General features: G+C 38.6%; 1 protein-coding gene across 2 annotated transcripts; it reads left to right on the top strand.

The window, feature by feature from the left end:
- The first annotated feature begins 4,457 nt into the window (after window positions 1-4,457).
- LOC140339699 (probable E3 ubiquitin-protein ligase HERC4) lies at window positions 4,458-13,362 on the top strand. Of its 2 annotated transcripts, none has more exons than XM_072424505.1 (3): window positions 4,458-4,629; window positions 9,214-9,518; window positions 11,336-13,360. In XM_072424505.1, exons 2-3 carry the CDS (start codon window positions 9,293-9,295, stop codon window positions 11,497-11,499), a joined length of 390 nt encoding a protein of 129 aa, XP_072280606.1. In that variant the 5' UTR covers window positions 4,458-4,629; window positions 9,214-9,292; the 3' UTR covers window positions 11,500-13,360. The 2 variants fall into 2 exon arrangements, with proteins under 2 accessions (XP_072280606.1, XP_072280605.1); XM_072424504.1 differs by lacking the exon at window positions 4,458-4,629 and adding an exon at window positions 9,013-9,106 and having other exon boundaries at window positions 11,336-13,362.
- The last annotated feature ends 7,478 nt before the right edge of the window (window positions 13,363-20,840 follow it).

Raw genomic sequence — 20,840 nt, 5'->3', positions numbered from 1 at the left:
AACAGATTAATTATGTGCATGAAAGCTTGCTTATTAAGGGTTGGTTTGATATTTAAAGTAACCCTGTCATCCCCTCGACAATAACAATGTGACACTAAAGTTGTATCAGGGACACAGTAAGATGCCTGCAACCAGCAAAATCCACCTTTAATTATCTAATAATCATGAAAACTGTCAGAAATTGTATGCAATTACCAACACTCTGATTGTCATTCTCTGCATAGTATCAAGTCCCCCTTCTATAGCAACATGGTCATTTATATAATATATAAATTTTATATATATATATATATATATATATGCAATATATTAGCCTTTATACTCCTATTTCCTCATAAGTTGGGTTTTTAATATGATCGGGCTGACCTAAATGTATTAGCATTTTGCTTATCTTTACAGTTCATAAGATTCCTTGTCCTGTACACTGCTTGTAAGCCTGCATGTGTTTCTGGTATATTTGTATTTTTAGCCAATGTTCTGTATTCTGTGGCTTTTCTAATTCACATATAAATAATTTGAGGAAAAAAAACAATCACCTCTCTTTAGTTGTTATAATAGTGTAACATTAGTTCCCAAGGAAAGCTATTAAGTTGTATTCTCTACTTATAAGAGCAGATATGTTGATTCAGTCTCAGGGTGTAAGGCCTATATGGAAGCTGACCTATAAAAGGACTGAAGTACTAACACAGGCTCCTAGAGGAAGGTATGTAACTAATAGATCTTATAGCACGGTGGCTCAGTGGTTAGCACTTTGGCCTTTGCAGCGCTGGATCCCAGGTTTGAATCTCAGCCAGGACACTATCTGCATGGAGTTTGCAGGTTCTCCCTGTGTTTGTGTGGTTTTCCTCCGGGTACTCCAGGTTCCTCCCACATTCCGAAAACATGCAATTGGGTTAATTGGATTCTTCCCAAAAACTGACCTTAGACTATATAAAAGATAAAAGACATGTGATTATGTGATGATGATTATGGTAGGGACATTAAATTGTGAGCTCCTTTGAGGGACAGCTTGTGACATGACTATGGACTTGTACAGCGATGCATAATATGTCAGCGCTATATAAATACTGTGTAATAATAATTCATAAGCTCCTGCCATCACCTTTTGTTTTATAAAAACCTTTACATGTCTACAACTAGTATCATAGTCAGGCATAAGATAAACTGACCCAAAAGTCGAACTCTCAGACTAAACTAACAACTTTGCTATGATGTAGGGAATAAAAAATAATCCAAATTGAAATATTTGCTAAGGGATATGGTTACAATTTAGATTTAAATTAAATTAACAGCCCCTGATAACTAAATCTGTGTAAAACGTATTTCTTAAGGTTGAATATAAAATGGGAGTAGATGTTACAGAAGGAATTATGTAGTGCCATCTGCTGTCAGATATCAAAGCATAACTATATCCTTATAAAAGGTTGAAGAAAACAAAAATTCAGTAAATGAACTAAAGCACCATCACAGATTCGTAAAACACATTTCCTTGTTTACCATGATCTAGCTTACAACTAATGTAATTATAATATATTAGTATATAGAAGAACTCACATAATACAAGTAAAGGTTTGAATCTACACCACTGCTGGTTATAAACTCTGAAGTCTACATTTGCCAACTTGCGCTTGCAGTTTCTGCTAACAGGTGCTAGTATCTGATATGCACTGCTCACAGCAAAACCAAGCCCCCATCAATCTGACTAATCAGAAAAACATCTGAACTGCATAGAAAAGGTTAACAAAACTGCCTCTCTGATTTCAAGATGTTGAGGTCATGACAACATGTGCCTCTGCCTGTCATATAGCAAACTTCAGCTCAAAGTAGCATTATCTTACTATTCTATTTTTGTTATAATGAAAAGTAAAAAAGCATTTTCTTCTTTTACCAATATCTTAGAAAATTCTGAATATATTGTCTGGAATCTCCAAAACAGGTAAATGGATTTCTATATCTAAAAAACAGATTTCACTGTATTTGATGAAGAGGGACGGGATGTACTTTAACAGTAGGTCTTTATGCCTGTCGAGATCTGAGCACTAGGTTTAATAAGTATTGGCAAATGTTTGAGCCATCATTAATAAAGGTTTAATGGTTTAGGACCATATTTCAACTGAAGATATACTACTTTGGTATGGCATCTATCTTAAGATGATTGTGGGAGAGGGTAAAGGAGATAAAGCCTGAGATGACCATAGGTCATTGGGCCTGATTTAATAAAGCTCTCCAAGGTTGGAGAGGATACACTTTCATCAGTGAAGCTGGGTGATCCAGCAAACCTGTAGTTGATTTGGTATAGGATTGAAAACATTTGCTAACAAGTAGCAAATTACTTTTAAGAAATCCATTCAAGGTTTGCTGGATCACTGATGAAAGTGTATCGCATCCAGCCTTGGAGAGCTTTATTAAATCAGGCCCAGTGTATCATGGAAGAACCTGGGTGATCCAGCAAACCTTATAAAACATTTTTTTATTTTCAATTGAGCGATTTCCTCTGCAGTACAATTTCTGTTACCAGATGCCCTTAGCCTAATGGCCACTATTATGGCTGCAACAGTGGGTATTGGGTTTGTATTATAAGCATCAGATTTAGATGCTTTTTTACACCACAACCCTCTCTGCTGCATGGCATTTAACCTGTCTGATATACACAGAGGTCCTTCAACACAGGGCCTTATCACCCCACTTCCCCTCATGTCTTGGATGTGCCCTGACTTCTGACTGGACAGTAAAAGGGGAAGAAATACAGTGATTTGTTCAACTCTCTGCCACTCTGCTTTCCCTTCCTATCAGCATCCTTCTCATGACATGAAATGATTGGCTCCCCATGTTGCTTCTTCCTTTTACACTTCCAACCTGCTGTATAGCAACTTTAAGGGTTCTGTCTATAAATAAGGTAATCAGAAATTCCTTCAAACTTTCCATGGTGTGAATCCCCCAGGTCCATGTGTTTCGATGTCAGTATTTTATTCCCACCAGGAAATGATGAAGGGAATGTCAGATTCCCTGTTTCATAAATAAAGCCCTAAGAGACTTATACTAAGTCATATCCAAATACTTACAATGCTGTATGTGAAAAATACATCTATTAAAGTATTATCGATTAAAGGCTTGTGTCTTCCATATCTGATGGGTTTTACTTTTTAAAGTTGTATTGCTATAGGGACTGAGGGATCTGTCACATTGCCATTGACTGACTGGCAGTGAAGAAAGGATAACCAAGCTGCAATGCTAATAAATGGATCATCCACTGTGCTGCTTCCATGGGAAAAAGGGATTGTCTTCATTGAGAAGGAAACAGAAGGATCAGTCACCCAACTGGTACCAATAACAATGACAGTGGCATTCCGAATGGAAGGATCAACAGTATTGCTACTGAAATTCAGTGATTTGTCACACCACTACTACTATGGTAATGTTGATATTGACCCAGATGGCACAGCATATGGATTAGTCACTGCGCTGTTTCCATAGTGATGGATTGGCCACACTGCCACGGAAGTGGAACAATTAAGTAATTTGCAGCTACGTTGATGCCCATGATACACGTCACTGTTATCTTAATAGAGTGGTCAGCCTAATCCCATAATAAATGATTTGGTACTGTGTTGCTGCCATTGCAATAGTGGGATCTTCCAGCCTAATCTGGTAACAGATTGGCTCCATTCCCATGCAGCACTGCTTATCATGAAGGAGGGATCAGTTACTATGGTGTGGTTATGGGAACAAAAGCAGCGGAATGCCATTGTGACTGAAAATGGTCATAGAAACACCTCCATGGCAATAGATCCAGCAAACCTGATCAAGGATTTAAAGCATTTGCTAGCAAATAGAAAAAGACCATTCCAGGTTTGCTGGATCTCCCAGCTTCACTGATGAAAGTGTATCCTCTCCAGCCTTAGGGAGCTTTAATAAATGATGCCGTTTATCATGGAAGAACATGGTTGATCCAGCAAACCTGTAGAAATAAATGAATATTATATATATATATACTCCCCTAGCACCCAATGCTTGCAACCTCTGCAAGCGCCCTCGTCGCCACCTCTGGCATCTTTTTTTTGGATCGGCCACTACCTCCTATATTGACCTTGCTAAGATGAATAAACTCCTGGACATTTAAGTCTTAAAGCAAAAAATCAAACATTGTAAATAATTTCTGCACTAAAAACCTGCCTCTTCAAATGATTTGTAACTTTATTACAATAAAGTTACAAAAACATTCCACTAAAAGAATGTGTTTGAAGCGTCAGTGAATGGTGTTTACCACTAACACCTCACTATACCATGACCTGGCTACATGGAACCTTCACACTGACACAGCAGTGACTTTCTATTATATTTGTGTACATTTCTCACACATAACAACACAACCCTCCTTGTACACACACTCGGCCCCGCCCCTTTATCCCACGTGACACGGTAAACAGTTCCTCAGTGTTCCGGCACCTTCCAGCAGCGTCTAGCGTGTGATGACGTCACGACGACGACGACACAGCTCGGTGCGGCTCCCCCACCCGGTAACCCAGAACTCCCTGGAATGTTCCACCCCCCTCCCCCGGTCACCGCGCACATGATGCACGTCACGGCGCTGCTTTGAACCGGGGCTGCGGTTGGACGTGGAGGCTGTAGGTGAGTGGTGTGTGTGTGTGCGCCCAGGGGGTGTGACATGTTGTTGTTATTGTGCACTGACAGCTAGTGACAGGTGATATCAGTGCAGGGTAAGTAGTGTCTGGTCTCCTAATATTCTGCCTGGTGCTGGTCTGAGCAGCCTGTGGTCACCCAACATATAGGGGCCACCTGTCCCACCTGGGGATTCTATACAACCCCAGGGGGGCTTCACTGAGGATATGATCCCTTCTGCATCATCAAAATGCCACCTATTCCCTATTCTTGCTTTATTATTACTGGTCACAGAGTGTCCCCTGAGCTGTAGGTGACATCGGGTATAGCCGGGGTTTCCTGAGACTTGAAAATAATCAGGAAAAGTACAGAAAGTGCTGGACAAATGGCTGTTATAATACAGACAGGTTAGAAAGAAGAGGAAGGTTCCATCATCATCCTAACATATTGCAGAGATCAAACTGCTGCTTGGAATCTGCAACATTTGGGGCTTATAAGGATCACCCCCCTGCTAGCTTTTTCATGTACCATGTAATGAATTGAAATCATGGATAGGGATGTTTGGGGGGGGATGTTGCCGGGGAAGATGACGATCACCCTGTGTCGCTTTTGTTGTATTGAAAGCATTAATGTTTAGTGCTGAAATTTATAGTAGCAAAAAACTTTTCCCATGTATCAAAAATAAAATGTGTGTCCGGACGTTCTTTTGTAATGATGCTTTAACTCGCTCAGGGTATTGTAGTGCTAAAAGAATTGGGGATAAGGAAATCAACACTGAAGGGTCATCATTCTCCGGACCATAGATAAAATGGAAGCTGAGTTTAGCCCCCTGGAGAACTTGTCCCACTTTGTCCAACTCTGCATATGTAAAAAGGGAAGATAATAATACGGGGTAATTCAGTGTTCTCCCCAGCCCCCTTTGGTTGGACGCACCACCCAGTACTTTTCGGTGACCACCTGGCTGTTTTTGGGTGGTTACTGAAGAGGTCAGGGGTCTGTGGGGACCAGGGACATAAGGAAAGAAGTTGGGGGTCCATGGGCACCAGGGACATAAGCAAAGAAGTCAGTGGTCTATGGGGACCAGGGACATAAGGAATGATTTTGGGGGTCTGTGGGGACCAGGGACATAAGGAAAGAAGTCGGGGGGTCTATGGGGACCAGGGACATAAGGAAAGAAGTCGGGGTTCTATGGGGACCAGGGAGATAAGGAAAGAAGTCAGGGGTCTATGGGGACCAGGGACATAGGGAATTAATTTGGGGGGGTCTGTGGGGACCAGGGACTTAAGGAAAGAAGTCAGGGGTCTATGGAGACCAGGGACATAGGGAATGAATTTAGGGGGTCTGTGGGGACCAGGGACTTAAGGAAAGAAGTTGGGGGTCTATGGGGACCAGGGACATAAGGAAGGAATTCGATTTTTTTTTTTTTTTTTTTTGTACTGCTGTCCAGGGATTCATTAGAGAAATTTGCCCTCATTTATTGCCATACTATTATCAATTTACCTAGGCAAGTGAGTCAGGGAAATTTTAGTAAATTTTATCTTCATTCATAGCCTGCAGTGCTGGGCAGAGCATGAGTAAAACCTGCCAGGAGTGCCAGAGGCATTTTATCTTAACATTGCAGTGAATGTGGAGAGCCTGGAGATGTTTTTCTAGATGACATTAGTCAGATACTGGTAATGAAAATGTATTGCTGGCTGTTGTGCAGACAAAGCTAACAAAGGAGGTAAGTGAGGTGTTTTGTAAATCGTGCAGTGTCTGGTCATCATTTAAATGTGTTTCACAGTATAGTGTGAGAGCAGACCATGTCTATAGGAGGCTAACATTGCAGGTTCCTATATACAGACCGCTCTTATGTACACTATATTCCAATCGTATTATACAAACTGCTGTTAGTAATATGTTCACAGCAATACATAGCCTTACGTGGAACAAATTGAACGTATATAGGTAATTCAGCATATGGTAAGACTATATTTTCAGTGTGTCTGTTTAAATCTAGAAGCATACTAAAATAGGACTTTATTTTGACCTGTACTTTGAACAACTTGTCATATGATAAGTGTGTTTGTTGTCATTCATTGTATCAGGGTAAGTCTCTCTGTCTCTAGGCAACATCTGTTATTCAACTTTTCTTCTAAAGTAGAAGTCTGGGCTGGTCCAAAAGATACAAAATACCATTTCTCCCATGTTACATATGCAGGATGCTGGTTATGTCTAGGTGGGCTGTAAAAGAAAGTAATGTCTATCCTAACTGGTCAGCTAGTGGCAGCCAGTCCCCTAAAGCCGACCCTCTCGCTGCTGTCATTAAGCAATCACCTACATTACATGCCCCCTAAAATAAGCATTATATCCTGCATGTATGCAGGTTGTAAATGTAAATTTTTTTTAATGCCATCCCTGATTTGTGTTTTATGGCACATGCCATTTTTGTTAATAAACAGGATTATTATAGTGCCAATATATTATGCAGTGGTCTACAATAAATAGGCGTTGGAATTGGCAGACAAATACAGACAGTGACACAGGAGGGGGAGAGGGCCATGCCCCAATGAGCTTACAATCTAGGTGGGGGGGGGGGAGTAATACAGAATAGGAGGGGAGATATGTAATGGAGGGAAGTAGTAAGGGTTTTAGAAAACAGAAGGAGACTGGTAGGCAAGATTGAAAAGATGGGTTTTGAGTGTTCTTTTAAACAAGCAGAAGGTAGGCGCTGAATAGGACAAGGCAGACCATTTCAGAGAGTCAGGGCAGCTCCAGAAAAGTCTTGTAACCGTGCGTGTGTAAGGTTATGAGTGAGGAAGTCTTTAGTAGGTCATTGGAGGAGCAAAGAGAGTGGCTAGGGAAGTATTTTTCTAGTAAGTATTGCACAATAGGAGAGCTACATGGATTGGTAGGTGAGTAGTGAGGGTTTTAGGAGACAGAAAAAGATGGGTAGGCAGGTTTGAAAGCATGGGTTTTGAGTGCTTTTTTTTAAAGGAGAGGAAAGTAGGAGCAAGGAAGACCATTTCAGAGAATTGAAGCAACTCTACAAAACTCTTGGAGCCGTGCGTATGATGAGGTTATGAGTGAGGTTATTAGTGTAGCTAATGGGATACCTTCCCATTAGCTACACAGTTGAAATACATATATGCAAATAGTTCTGTTTGCCAAAATGCTGGTAATTCAATATAGCCAGCCTTGTGATTATAACATACCTTCTGCACTGTAAAATCCAAAAAATCCCAATTGCAGCTTTTTATTTTTCCAGTGTCCTTAGCCTACCTATAGAGTTATATATAAGAGTATAATCACGTTGCTTTGCTCGTCGGTATAAACAGCATATCCCCCTTACCTGTCTGTAAACATTGTGCTGCCTTGCAACAGAATTAAGACAGTCATTGATTTTTAGAATGTTTTGCATTTTGTTAAAACTTAATGGAATGAAAGAATGCTCCTTTGTTATATCAATCTAGAATTGTGCGGACTGGGAGGTTTGTGTTGTAAAAATAACAAAATACACTTGGAATGTAATTATAATCTTTATATGTAACTAATCATCTCTGCGGATCTCCTTATGATTGGGTCTAAATATCAGAGCTATGGTATGTATAACAAATATACAACACATGCTGTTGGCAGACATCCTTAATAAGCCAGAGGAAACTGTATCAAGTGCTGTGTTAAGTTGTTCTGTCTTGTATCTAAAATCTCTGCTATACTAAGGGCTTGTTCAGAGATGGGAACAGCAATTCCGGAGCATCTCCTGCTGGCTGGCACCCTGCCAGCTGTTTGACATCCGAAACCAATATACCGCTATTGGAACTTTTGTCAGTGGTGATAGGGAATGTTTATTTAACACCCCCATTTCTTTTTTTCATCCACAGATTAGACACCATATGTAGGGTCTTAACTATGGGTATAATTTCCACCAAAGAGGAAACAATTATCAAACCACAACCTCATCATACTTGTAAACTAGCCCTCAGCATCTTGTCTCCCAGACATTTTGTGACATCATTTCTAATTTTTGTTTTAGATAAAATACAGCGAGCCACAAATATGATCATATTTCAAAGTACACCTTTTTTTTTCCTGTGGACATAAAATTTAGCGAGAGCAGAGATGTGAAATGTGTCTTTATTTATCCCGCTGTTCCTCATAACCGAGAACCGTACTTGGTATTATCTAGAGGTGTGAGCAGTATTCACATGCTGATTAAATGAATTTGGCATGTGCTATAGATGCCAGACTCACTGTAAAAGCTTTATGTTCTGAGTCATATTTTTAATCCCAAAGGGTGAGGCATTGACTCCAAAGAGCTGTAATTTATGTGGCACTGCATGGCATGGAGTGTAATCATTTATTTGGATTTAGTTAGAGGTAAAGGGAATAGGGACAGGGGTTGCTCTGAAGAGGACAAACTGAAACATCCTGACTGTATCTTGGATTCTTGTCTTATATAATAAAAGCTATCCGGGGGGGGAGGTGTTTAGAAAATGTCAGCCTTGTAAGTATATTATAGTATATTATACTTCCTACTAACATTCCTTTTTTATGTTCCCCTGGTAGCTAATTAATATAATATATCTGATCAAACTTTTAATTCTCTTTCAGCTCTCCGTATTGGTATAACAGAAAAAGGTTCCTTAATCCGCAATCCTGGAATATCGCTGATCTCTGGATCCCATCGATCATGTTGTGCTGGGGAAATGCTTCCTTTGGACAACTAGGACTAGGGGGAATTGATGAGGAAATTGTCACAGAACCCAGAAGATGTGACTTCTTCCTAAATAAAAATATCTGTGATGTTGGATGTGGCAGCAGGCATACTGTGTTTGTCTTGGATGATGGGACAGTTTATACCTGTGGATGCAATGATCTAGGACAGTTGGGACATGACAAAAGCAGAAAAAAGCCAGGTAAGGGTTGTTTTTGAGGTATTGTAGTGTTATTGTGGGTGTCAATGGAAAAAAAACATCCACTTATGGTTTGAATTTTAAGAGTGAAAGAGGAAATGCTGATTCATGATTGTAGCTTCACTTTCACTTTTTCTCTTTTTGTTTCACAAAAAACTGAGCAATCTCCATTGATGTACATGTAGAATAATCTGACTCATTGTTGTATTTTATCCTGGAGGATGGCTGTGTGTGATAATGAGAATAAAGAGAAATAAAACAAAACTCAACAAGTTCTTCCTCTTCTGTAGTGGATGTCTGGACTTTCTAATCCAGCGGTCGCCAAACGGTGCTCCGCAAGAAAATTTTGGTGGTCTTTGTCTCTCGACGCAGACCATGTCCCCCGCACAAACGCAGGCCGAAGGAAGTGGGCAGGTTGACCTGCGATGGGAGAGTGGGCGGGTTCTGGCATCATAGTTATATAGTAGGTTCAACCACTAGGGAAATAAACATATCCCAGATATAAAACCCTGTAAGACATAGAAGAGGAAGGCAAAAAAATCATGACACCCCTTTCAGAGACATCCCGTTCCCATGGTCCAGAGCTGTTAAATTTGGTGGTCCGTGGGTCCGAAAGGGTATGCCACCACTGTTCTAATCGATTGCTTTGTCATTGTGGCAGTAATGGTAGCTCCTGTACACAGCTCATTTGTTGGTAACCCCTAGACAGCTATGTACATAATGAGTAAAACTTTAGCAAAAGACCAAACTTTATTGCATGTCAATTTCTACAATAAAACAAGTTTATAAAAAGTATATTTATTTCTAAATGGAATTAGTGTTAGTACTTAAATAGGAGCTAAAGATAAAAAATACAAATTGCTTGCCCTCCAGGCCCTTAGGGCCTGGAAATCCCCTGTTATTTAGTTTAAAAAGAAGTAGCTTGACTGGAGTATAATTAACGATAACCTTGCCTGCATTCTTCTTCTGTGGAATAGATCTTATATTTGACTTTCTCAATAAAAATCTTGAAATAAAAAAAAACTAAAAATCAGGGTTTTTGCAGAAAGGACAGGTGATATCTTGATGTTCCTTCAATAAAATGTTCGCTCTGATGCCGGTGACTTCTCCCAGTTTTCAATCAGGTTTGGAATCTTCAGCCATATTGAAAGCCCAAACCAGTTCATTCACTCCCCGACAGCCAGCTATGCTAAGTTTGTATGCTGGACTGCACATGTGCACCTTGTAGTGTCTGCTCTCCTACAGAACTTTTTCAAACTATAAAATAAAACTTTAGTTTGTTAGTTATGTGTATGTTAGCCTATTTCTTTTTTAGTTTAAATACAGTATGAATAGCTTGGAGCTGCTTGATAGTTTGATGTTGTCTATGTACCATTTCCCTTCACTTTCTGTCCCAGAGACTCAACAGTAAGGTATGTTCACCGGTACAAATAAAGGGCTCAATCTATCCAAGGGGATCGCAGACTGAAAAAATAGAACTTGAATCTTAACAACCCCCCAGTGTACTCTAGAGATGCACTTTAAATTTACCCGCTGCCTCCTAAATTTTACTGACTGACCTGTTAGTTTGTCCACCGCTAGTCAGTTTACCGTCGGTTTGCGCTTTCAGATTTTATGCTGCCTACATCTTTGTTATCTAGTAGTGCTATATAAACACTATTAAACTTTCTATGTTCTGTATTAACTAAACTTTCTGATCTTTTTTCATTTTTTTTAAAGCCCATGTATCTTGTGCAACTATACACTGTAGTAATTTACTCAAAGTACACTTTTATTAGTAGTTTTTGGGTGGGATACTGATCCTTATATATATATTTCAGAACAAGTCGGAGCTCTCGATGCTCAGAATATTGTCGCCGTCTCCTGTGGGGAAGCACATACGTTGGCTCTCAATGACAAAGGCCAAGTGTTTTCTTGGGGTCTAGCTAAGGATGGACAGATAGGTCTATCTGTGATAGAAGATTATGTAAGAATACCAAGGTAATGTGTCTTTTTTTTATGTCTGTGTATATTTATCTTAATTTGTATTGGAGGTTTGTGCTAGTGCTTTTAAACTTTTAGTCCAGATACACTGCTTAATATACAGATTAAATACGTACAACTGGAATGTGAAAGGAGAAGCAGCAGACTGATGAGTTCACCTTTCTGTTGACTGTAAGAGGCTTAAAGCAAATCAGAATCTCGTCTTTATACTTATCTCGGTGAAAGATACTTTTTTATAATGTATTCATGATTACATACCTTCAATAATTTTTATATGCCAGTAACCTGCCAGGTTACCTTTAAAAAGAGAAATACCACAAACATGTATAAATATTGTATAGTTCCTAAAATCATTTCAGACAAAAAAGATATTGAAGATATTCAAGATGTGGTGGAAATCAACATTAATGCAACAAGTTTTACCTGTAGACCAGACTTGATCTGTTAAAGTGAGCCATATGTTGGCCTAATCTGGGCAAAGTAAAGTTTTATATAGAAGCCAGATTTCTGTCGCCCAAGGCAGACATTTGTGATAGTCTTGTGTGAAGATCCACCGTCTGTACAGATTGCCTTTGGTGATCCATATTGCTGGATCACTAAACAACCAATAGGATTGATAGTTCATGATTGTTAATAAAGAGGATACCGCATGTGCCTGGTGCTTTTTCTTAATGGCTGCCTGAACTCGATAATCCTTGCTTTGCATATAATTTCATTGCATCTTGTGGTTTTCTTCCAAGGTAACCACATAGCCTATGCATTTTTATATTATATGTTTATTTTGAATTGACATTGTTTGGGACTAGCTCATTTTGAGTTGGGAATAGCTGGAACTCTTGTAAGGCTTTTATCATTCTGTCATTGCTAGGCAGACCTCTTTTTATGTCATGGGGACCATTGTTACTGAAACAGAACTTGGTGAGAAATCCAAAAATTGTTCAATTGTCACAACAAAATAACAGAATAATTCCTGCAATAGGACTACCTGTTTCAGTGTTCTATGAGTGGACTTCCTTCACTTTGTTGGGATCTACTTTTTTTTTGTTGTGGCTCTTATATCTTATCCACATGACAACACCTGTCCACAACAAAAACTGCTGACTCCTCCTCTTCATTCCAAGTGTCTTGAACCCGAAAGAATGTTTCAAGAGTGGGAATGGATAACACATTTGTAGTAAACAGAAGTTCTTTGACTCAAAATAACATTGATTTCTTGATTCCTGCTCTATGGTAATTGCCTAAAATATTTGTTTTCCTGTCTGAATATAAGTTTCTGTGCCCATGGACGACCCTGACTTATACATGGTCAAGGGGCTCAACACTGGAAAAAGTTAACTTCAGAGAGATTTCTACTAACTTCTGTATTGTCTCCTGGAGCCAAAAAATCAGAGAAGGATTTTGAAAATTGCTGAGTTTATTAACCATACCTTTACCCCCCAACAGATTTATAAACTTCCTTTGTGTACCAGGTTAGTAGGCTTGCCCTGCTCTACGGAGAACACAAAATCCGGTACCATGGGTAGTACTAAACAGAGCAGTCCTCATTTATCTTCCTGAATGGTTGGAGTAGGTAAGATAGGGAAAGCTCCACCTTGATTTATAGTTGTTTGCTGTAACATGGATCAGTTAGTGTGGAATGCTTTGTGATTTTCTTATAGGTACATTTTAAATTAAAACTTATATCATACTTATGTTAACAGGGAGTGTGTATTCCTGCAACCTCTGTTAATGCTAAGCTAGATCAGAATATTATTATTACACAGGATTTATATACCGCAGACATATTACGCAGCGCTTCACAAAGTCACTAGCTGTACCTCAAACGGGCTCACAATCTAATGTCCCTACCATAATCATATGTCTTTATCTCAGTCCAAGTGTTTTCTTGGGGTCTAGCTAAGGATGGACAGATAGGTCTATCTGTGATAGAAGATTATGTAAGAATACCAAGGTAATGTGTCTTTTTTTATGTCTGTGTATATTTATCTTAATTTGTATTGGAGCTTTGTGCTAGTGCTTTAAAGTTTTAGTCCAGATACACCGCTTAATATACAGATTAAATACGTACAACTGGAATGTGAAAGGAGAAGCAGCAGACTGATGAGTTCACCTCTCTGTTGACTGTAAGAGGTTAAAGCAAATCAGAATCTCGTGTTTATACTTATCTCAGTGAAATATACTTTTTTATAATGTATTCATGATTACATACCTTCAATAATTTTTATATCTGCCAGGTTACCTTTAAAAAGAGAAATACCACAAACATGTATAAATATTGTATAGTTCCCAAAATCATTTCAGACAAAAAAGATATTGAAGATATTCAAGATGTGGTGGAAATCAACATTAACCCCCCCTGTAATTTTTTGATGCAAAAAGTGATCCTATTTTTTTTGCATAGAAATTTTTGTTTATATTGTGGGCCTGTAATTCTTAGGATTAACTCCCGGGTATCATAATTATATTTATTTATTATATTAAAATCATAAATTATAATATAATACACAAATATAATACATAATTATAAAAAATTATGAAATAATAGACCACAACAGTGTAATTTATCAAAAAATTCTAACTGAAATTTTCCAAACAAGGGTGCAATATTATTCATTAATAAGAAGATAAATTAAATGCAGATTTTAGAAAAAAAAAATTATTTACATTTTTAGTAAACATCCCGGGTGTGGTAGATTTTGAAGCAGGGTGCTGTAAAAAGTCCAACATCACAGTCAGGACAGTCAAGGTCAGGGCTAATAGTGGGCAAAATGAAAATCAGGGCACTGGGCAATAATGCTTGGTGTACTATATTATGTATTTGTACTTTTATTATGTGTTTTGTGTGTTTTTCACTGTAAAAAAAAATTTAAAAGCAGATCACATAGTAATCTGCTTTTAAATTTCCCGCCCGGCCACGCCCCCCGACGGAGAAGCGCCCCGCCATCACAGCGGGATCCTGAGATCGCCGCTGGAGCGGGGGGATAAGGTAAGGGGGTCCCCCAAAGGTACCCCGAGTGTGACTCGGGATTACCGATTTTTGCAATTTTTCCCACCCCGAGTCACACTCGGGAATACCGCTAGGGAGGTTAATGCAACAAATTTTACCTGTAGACCAGACTTGATCTGTTAAAGTGAGCCATATGTTGGCCTAATCTGGGCAAAGTAAAGTTTTATATAGAAGCTAGATTTCTGTGGCCCAAGGCAAACATTTGTGATAGTCTTGTGTGAAGATCCACCGTCTCTACAGATGGCCTTTGGTGATCCATATTGCCGAATCACTAAACAACCAATAGGATTGATGGTACATGATTGTTAATAAAGAGGATACCGCATGTGCCTGGTGCTTTTCCTTAATGGCTGCCTTAATGGCTTCCTTAATGGCTGCCTTGCTTTGCATATAATTTCATTGCATCTTGTGGTTTTCTTCCAAAGTAACCACATAGCCTATGCATTTTATATTATATGTTTATTTTAGATTGACATTGTTTGGGACTAGTTCATTTTGAGTTGGGAATAGCTGGAACTCTTGTAAGGCTTTTATCATTCCGTCATTGCTAGGCAGACCTCTTTTTATGTCATGGGGACCATTGTTACTGAAACAGAACTTGGTGAGAAATCCAAAAATTGTACAATTGTCACAACAAAATAACAGAATAATTCCTGCAATAGGACTACTTGTTTCAGTGTTCTAAGAGTGGACTTCCTTCACTTTGTTGGGATCCATTCTCCCTTTTTGTTGTGGCTCTTATATTTTATTCACATGACAACACCTGTCCACAACAAAAACTGCTGACTCCTGCTCTTCATTCCAAGTGTCTTGAACCCGAAAGAATGTTTCCAGGGTGCGAATGGATAACACATTTGTAGTAAACAGAAGTTCTTTGACTCTAAATAACATTGATTTCTTGATTCCTGCTCTATGGTAATTGCCTAAATATTTGTTTTCCTGTCTGAATTTAAGTTTCTGCGCCTATGGAAAACCCTTACTTATACATGGTCAAGGGGCTCAACGCTAGAAAAAGTTAACTTCAGAGAGATTTCTACTAACTTCTGTATTGTCTCTTCGAGCCAAAAAATCAGAAGGATTTTGAAAATTGCTTATGACTAAAAGGGTTTCACCTTTAAATATAGGGACAGAGAGATCATACAAACTGAGTTTATTAACCATACCTTTACCCCCCAACAGATAAATAATCTTCCTTGGTGTACTAGGTTAGTAGGCTTGCCCTGCTCTACGGAGAACACAAAATCTGGTACCATGGGTAGTACTAAACGGAGCGGAGCAGTCCTCAATTATCTTCCTGAATGGTTGGAGTAGGTAAGACAGGGAAAGCTCCACCTTGATTTATAGTTGTTTGCTGTAACATGGATCAGTTAGTGTGGAATGCTTTGTTATTGTCTTATAAGTACATTTTAAATTAAAACTTATATCATACTTATGTTAACAGGGAGCGTGTATTCCTGCAACCTCTGTTAATGCTAAGCTAGATCAGAATATTATTATTACACAGGATTTATATAGCGCCGACATATTACGCAGCGCTTCACAAAGTCACTAGCTGTACCTCAAACGGGCTCACAATCTAATGTCCCTACCATAATCATATGTCTTTATCTCAGTCCAAGATTAATTTTGGGGGGAAGCCAAATAACCTAACTGCATGTTTTTGAATATTCTAAGAGGAAACCCAAACACTGGGGAACATGTATATATTGTCCTGGCCAAGATTCAAACCTTCAACCCAGTGCTAACCTCTAACCCACTGTGCCTCCTCAATACAAGATGTTTTTCACCTTCCTCTGTTTAATATGAGAAGTCTTGGTCAAATTTAAACTGTTCTGTGTACTGTAACATAGAGAGTTTAGGAGTTTAAGACTGATATATTTTTAGGTGTTCTTTTTTTTTTGTTGTTGCTGTAGTTTTCAATAAAAAATACATACCCCCAGCAATTCCCTTGTTGTCATTCTTTTTCCTCTAACTTTATTGTTATTAAACAGTATTTATATAGCGCCAACATATTACGCAGCGCTGAACTTACTTCAGTTTGTCCTTCACTTCCACTAGATTGAGTGTTGGATATTTGGATGTGTGTAAAGCCCACTAAGGATGCTGTTGCTCCGCATCTTGTGCATGTGAAAAGGTAAATCTGCCATGGTTACCAAGAGAGGGGCAAGAACATAAATGGAAGTTTCTAAAAAGCAAATGGTATTTATGCCTATAATGGCAATTGGGCTAAGAAAAATGTGTGTAGGTCCTTTGTAATGTCGATTTGCAAATTGTTTGCAAAAGTATTGTGGGAAATTTCACTTTCCATTTCAGAATTTTGAAACATCTGAATACATTGCTACAGGAATTATGTGGTTATGTTTTGTTATTAAGGTTTGTGGTGTATAAAGGAAGTTAGGGAATTGACACTTGATTCTTTGCACCTTACTGGAAATGTTTTCTGCACTGCTGGATTGTGTCTGTGCTGCCAGCTTTGGAATGCCACTGTCTAAGGCTATTTTAATAGCTCAGGCATTTAGTATGTTCTGGTATCTTCTAGCAGTCAGGGGGAGAGAAGCTTCTTGGCTTGCTTTTACAATTCTCTACTGCTCATGCGTACAAATGGTATTTTAACAGTGGGAAGCTGTGACGATACACAACACTGTCCCTTAAAAATATTTGTTAAAAGACCCCTAAGGAAGCCATTCTTGAGGGAAAACTTGGAAGTTGCCTTTGTGATTTTACATTCTACAAGTTGGCCTGGTCTCTTGGTTTAATTATTTGAGCCACTAACCTGAAACAAGTATGCAGAATAGAACTTCTGACATAACACTAACTTACCGAATAAATATGCTTGGTCAGCAATTCAGTTCATAATGAAGTCAGCGGGTCAGTGTAATAGCCATGAGACTAGTCAGAAAGTGCAGCCCTTTAATACCATAGAAAATAGTTGTTTTGCTCAGCAGAGGTTAACTTTTAAATACTTTTTAGTTTAGTTTCAGGAATTATTCACTAACATAGTTTTTCTAAGAAAGAAGTTTCGTTTTTTTATAGTCAACCTATTCTAAATAAATAATTGTATATTATCATCTGGTTCTGATCTACTGATGACTATGCACAGTAATGCACAAGTAATCTTTGTCACCCAAATGCAGAAAATGTAGACTAGTGCAGCCTCCAAATCTACGGACTGGTAAGCTGCAATATATAACGTTTTGGTTAAATTGGGTTTAGACACACTGTAATACATACCATATATATTCTCAAATATTAACCGGTTTGAATAAAAAAACCAAAGTACCTATTTTTCCTGAAACAAACAAGAAAAATACATTGCCTTTGGGTATTATCAAGGAAAACATTCAAAACAGTAATCAATAATAATGCCTATAAAATTAACAAATAAAAATGAAGAATAAATGAAACGCAAATAAGATCAATGGGCCAGATTTGTCAAGTGACATTGACAAAGGTAAAAGTTATAGAACTGGAAAAAGTGACTTTATGACTATGAAAAGTGTGTGTGTGATATGGCTTGGTACCTTGTTGGATAGAAGAGAGGTGCGGTGAACATGTATGTGTTTTGTAACCTATATCATCCCAAAAACCTAGAATTGATTGAAAACATTTGCTAAGAAATAGCAAATGACATTAACAAATCCATTCCAGGTTTGTTGGATTACCCAGCTTCAATGGTACATGGTGCCATCTCGTTTGACTTAAGTTTAAACCTGCCTGCTCTGGAGATTGCTTCACAGATGTAGAACAACGGGAACTCTATATATTTGGTGGGAGTGTCTCTTTTCTTAAATGCCCTGTGGAGTGCCTTTAAAATTTGAAACCCTCCGTTTGTACGAATAACCAGTTTAAATTATTGACTTACCTGTTTACTTCAGCTAAAATGGTATTAGCCAAGGCCTGGTGGTCTGCTGTCCCCACTTTAGTGCAAGTGAAGAATAAAATGTCTTGGTTTTTAGTGAATGAGAAGATGAGAGCTGTACTAGCAGATTCTGTACCCAAATTCCAGAAGGTATCGAATACTATATGCCTATGGGCTAGAACTGATCAATGCTGTCTATATAACTATAGGTATATGAAGTAAATACGATTCCAGAAGATGGAAATGAGCTACTTGAGCGACCTGCCTCCCCTTCCCCTACTTACCTGTCCCCTTATCTTTATGTTGTTCATGTTCTGTGTTGGTGTTTTGAGTCTATGGATGGTATACTGTCTTTAAGGCTTGTTATTTGTGTATCCTATCCAAGGGGATTTAAAGCTTCGGTCCTATAGTCCTGCGCAAACAATATTAACTTCAAAATGGTCCTTATATATGTATGTATGCTGTCCTTACCATGTTTTTTATGTGTCTACATGTTCCTGAGTTCTGTACACAACATTTGAATACTGTTTTTTATTTGTTTACTGTTTATATATTTTATAAAAACGTATTGAAACCGAAAGTGTATCCTCTCCAGCCATGAAGAGAATTAATAAATCAGGAACTATGACTAATATAGTAGTGTTGGATCGGAACTTAGAATGTTAACATTCTGATTTAAGCAGTCAGCAGCCAGACTTATTTATACTCAAGTATATACACTTGTTTATACTCAAATGTATATGGTTTCCCTTACTTAGCGATTGTTATTAAACAAGCTAATTCTAGCCATACAATATTTATTAATTTTGATTATTGCAATCATCTAATAAATCAGAAAAGTCTATATCAGAATATATCAGAAAAGTCCTAACTATCATTTTCAGTCTGATTGGGCAGCCCCCCCCCCCTTTTTTTTTTTTATTTAAATTGTTTACAAAAATGTATAGAACCATTGTAATATAGATGTATTATTGAATAAGCCATTAGTAGAGTATTGATTTGTGTGCTGATAGTTAAAACAATAAATATATAATTATGAGAAGTTCCCATCGTGTATGTCCCGCGTAATATTACTTTGTCTTAGGTAAATACATTAGTGGGGTATCGTTAAGAGGTTCATAGTATTTCTTTTTGAGAAATACTTCGAAAACCTGAAGGGTTTCCTATTCTCTGTAATGTCTCTTGTAATTGCTTTGTGAATGTCCTTAAAGTGGAACAAAACCTTCCTGGCAGGTCCTTTATTGTAGAAGGCACTGTCCATTCTGCAATAAAAAACCTTATTTGCCTTATTGCAATTTTTTATTTGTGATCGCCTGTCCTCGCTCTGCCGTGGGCACCACCATCTTCACCCCATCCTCTTCCATGTGTCGGGTCTTTGGCCATCTTGGTTGCCCGGGCTGGAATGACAAAGCTTTTGCACATGACCTGGCATACCCAGGCATCCTACATTGGGCTGTGCATTTGCAGCCTATTTCAAGAAGATTGCATACAGGTAGGTAAGAATATTTCTTTGCAGAAGGGACACCGCCTATTGCTTCTGCAGTAAAGATCCTGCCTGTTTGTAATCTTTCAATGTGGGACCATAGCTCCATCCTTTAATGCTTGACAGATCTAAAAATCCCATTCCAGGTTTGTTGGATTACCCAGCTTCAATGGTACATGGTGCCATCTCGTTTGACTTAAGTTTAAACCTGCCTGCTCTGGAGATTGCTTCAGAGATGTAGAACAGCAGGAACTCTATATCATATTTGGGTGGGAGTGTCTCTTTTCCTAAATGCCCTGTGGAGTGCCTTTTAAATTTGAAACCCTCCATTTGTACGAATAACGAGTTTAAATTATTGACTTACCTGTTTACTTCAGCTAAAATGGTATTAGCCAAGGCCTGGTGGTCTGCCGTCCTCACTTTAGTGCAAGTGAAGAATAAAATGTCTTGGTTTTTAGTGAATGAGAAGATGGGAGCTTTACTAGCAGATTCCGTACCCAAATTCCGGAAGGTATGGTCTCTATGGATCAAATACTATATGCCTATGGGCTGGGACTAATCAATGCTGTCTATATAACTATAGGTATATGAAGGAAATACGATTCCAGAAGATGGAAATGAGTTACTGGAGCGACCAGTCTCCCCTTTCCCTACTTTCCTGTTCCCTTGTCTTTATGTTGTTCATGTTCTTTGTTGGTGTTTTGAGTCTATGGATGGTATACTGTCTTTAAGGTTTGTTATTTGTGTATCCTATCCAAGGGGATTTAGGGCTTCGGTCCTATAGTACTGCGCAAACAATAGTAACTTCAGAATGGTCCTTATATATGTATGTATGCTGTCCTTACCATATTTTTTATGTGTCTACATGTTCCTGTGTTCCTCCGTCCATCGTCGTCCGTCGATCTCCCTCTCCAGCGTCGGGTGCCAGCGGGACCGGTAAGATGCCGGCCGGTATCTTGTGTTCCGCTGCCCTTTCATGAAAAACAGTGGATC

This window comes from Pyxicephalus adspersus, chromosome 10, assembly GCF_032062135.1.
Source record: "Pyxicephalus adspersus chromosome 10, UCB_Pads_2.0, whole genome shotgun sequence".
NCBI lineage: Eukaryota > Metazoa > Chordata > Amphibia > Anura > Pyxicephalidae > Pyxicephalus > Pyxicephalus adspersus.
Note: the sequence above shows the minus strand (reverse complement) of the source record. Positions and strands in the feature narration are given on the sequence as shown.